The sequence below is a fragment of the Neopelma chrysocephalum genome, unplaced genomic scaffold (assembly GCF_003984885.1).
Source record: "Neopelma chrysocephalum unplaced genomic scaffold, ASM398488v2 Primary Assembly neopelma1_96305, whole genome shotgun sequence".
Lineage (NCBI taxonomy): Eukaryota > Metazoa > Chordata > Aves > Passeriformes > Pipridae > Neopelma > Neopelma chrysocephalum.
In genome coordinates this window covers 1,983-4,235 of record NW_020924953.1, presented here as the reverse complement: position 1 = coordinate 4,235, position 2,253 = coordinate 1,983, and the positions used below count along the sequence as shown (strand labels likewise).

Here is a 2,253-nt window from a genome sequence, read left to right as displayed (position 1 = left end):
AGCTGAGGGTGACCCCAGTGCCTCCCCAGTGACACCTCAGTGTCATCTCAGGGTCACCTTTGTGTCACCTGGGTCTCCTCTGTGTCCTCAGTGACACCTCAGTGTCACCTCAGGGTCACCTCAGGGTCACCTGAGTCACTTTTCCTTCCTCAGCATCACCTCAGTGTCACCTGAGTCTCTTCAATGTCACCTCAGTGTCACCTCAGAGTCACCTTTGTATCACCTCAAGGTCACCTCAGTGTCACCTCAGAGTCACCTCAGGACCATCTGGGTCACATCAGGGTCACCTCAGGGTCACCTTTGTATCACCTGGGTCACCTCTGTCTCCTCAGGATCATCTCAGGGTCACCTTTGTGTCACCTGGGTCTCCTCAGAGTCACCTCAGGGTCACCTCAGACTCACCTGGGTCTCCTCAGTATCACCTCAGGGTCACCTCAGGGTCACCTCAGGGTCACCTGAGTCACATCTCTCTCTTCAGGGTCACCTGAGTCTCCTCAGTGTCACCTCAATGTCACCTCAGGGTCACCTTAAGGTCACCTGTGTCACCTCAGCGTCACCTCGGCGTCACCTCAGCGTCACCTCAGCGTCACCTCAGGGTCACCAGGATCACCTCAAGGTCACCTCAGGGTCATCTCAGTGTCACCTGGGTCACCCCAGTGCCACCTCAGAGTCACCTCAGACTCACCTGGATCACCTGTGTCACCTCAGTGTCACCTCAGGGTCACCAGGGTCACCCCAGAGTCACCTGAGTCTCCTCAGTGACACCTCAGGGTCACCTGAGTCACTTCTCTCTCCTCAGTGTCACCTCAGAGTCACCTCAGAGTCATTTGGGTCACCTCAGGGTCACCCCAGTGTCACCTGTGCCACCCCAGGGTCCCCGTAGCCCCACAGGGTCTCACCTGGCGAAATCCACCCACTTCTCCACGAGCTTCTTGGGGCTCATCCGGGTGCAGATGATGCCCACGAAATCCGCCTGGGAATGGGGTCAGAGATCAGGGGGGCACCTGAGGGGCACCTGAGGGCACCTGTGGGCACCTATAGGGCACAGGGAGAGGGGAGAGGTCCCACCTTGTCCTCGTGCAGGGCCAGGTGATGGGTGGCCAAGAGACGCATCCCCAGACGCGACGTCAGGGTCTTGTCCAGGAAGGGACGGAGGAGACGCTCGTCCTGGGGGAAAAGGGGGCACAGGTGGGCACAGGTGGGCACAGGTGGGCACAGTTGGCTCCATGTATCCCCAGATGTGGTCAGGTGCCCCCAGGTGTCCCCGGGTATCCGCAGGTGTGTCCAGGTGGGCACAGTTGACTCCAGGTATCCCCAGGTGTGCCCAGGTGACCCCAGGTGTGCCCAGGTAAGCACAGTTGGCTCTAAGCATGCCCAGGTGCCCCCAGGTGGGTACAGTTGACCCCAGGTGTCCCTGGGTATCCCCAGTTGGGCACAGTTGACTCCAGGTGTGCCCAGGTGACCCAGGTGTGCCCAGGTGTGCCCAGGTGTGCCCAGGTGACCCCAGGTGTCCCCAGGTATCCGCAGGTATGCCCAGGTGGGCACAGTTGACTCCAGGCATGCCCAGGTGCCCCCAGGTGCCCCCAGGTGTGCCCAGTTGTCCCCAGTTGTCCCCAGGTGCTCCCAGGTGTGCCCAGGTGTCCCCAGGTGCCCCCAGGTGTGCCCAGGTGTCCCCAGGTGCCCCCAGGTGTGTCCAGGTGTGTCCAGGTGCCCCCAGTTGTCCCCAGGTATCCCCAGATGGCCCCAGGTGCCCCCAGGTGTGCCCAGGTGCCCCCAGGTGTCCCCAGATATCCCCAGGTGCCCCCAGGTGCGCCCAGGTGCCCCCAGGTGTGCCCACATGTCCCCAGGTGTGCCCAGGTGTCCCCAGATGTGCCCAGGTGCCCCCAGGTGTCCCCAGGTGTGTCCAGGTGTCCCCAGGTGCGTCCAGGTGCCCCCAGGTGCCCCCAGGTGTGCCCAGGTGCCCCCAGGTGTGTGCGGGTACCTGGATGTGTCTCCGGCACTCCCGGAAGCCCTCGGCCAGGAGGGTCACGACGTCCTTGTGATCCTCCAGCAGCTGCCGCAGCAGAGAACAGTAACGGGACTCGTCCGACTGCCCCTGGATCTGGGACAGGTGACATGGGACAGGTGAGAGGGGACAGGTGAGACTGGGACAGGTGGGACAGGTGGGACTGGGACAAGTGGGACAGGTGGGACTAGGACAGGTGGAACAGGTGGGACTGGGACAGGTGAAACTGGGACAGGTGAGACTGGTGA

At 62.3% G+C, this 2,253-nt stretch overlaps 1 protein-coding gene across 1 annotated transcript in view; it reads right to left on the bottom strand.

The window, feature by feature from the left end:
* BCKDK (branched chain ketoacid dehydrogenase kinase) overlaps positions 1 to 2,253 on the bottom strand; it is a gene marked incomplete at its 5' end in the record, with an annotated part of 7,623 nt that overhangs the window by 4,123 nt on the left and 1,247 nt on the right. The window contains 3 exons of the mRNA XM_027708545.1: positions 900 to 973; positions 1,069 to 1,167; positions 1,982 to 2,101. Coding sequence (XP_027564346.1) covers positions 900 to 973; positions 1,069 to 1,167; positions 1,982 to 2,101 — 293 coding nt within the window. The remainder of the gene's footprint in view (positions 1 to 899; positions 974 to 1,068; positions 1,168 to 1,981; positions 2,102 to 2,253) is intronic.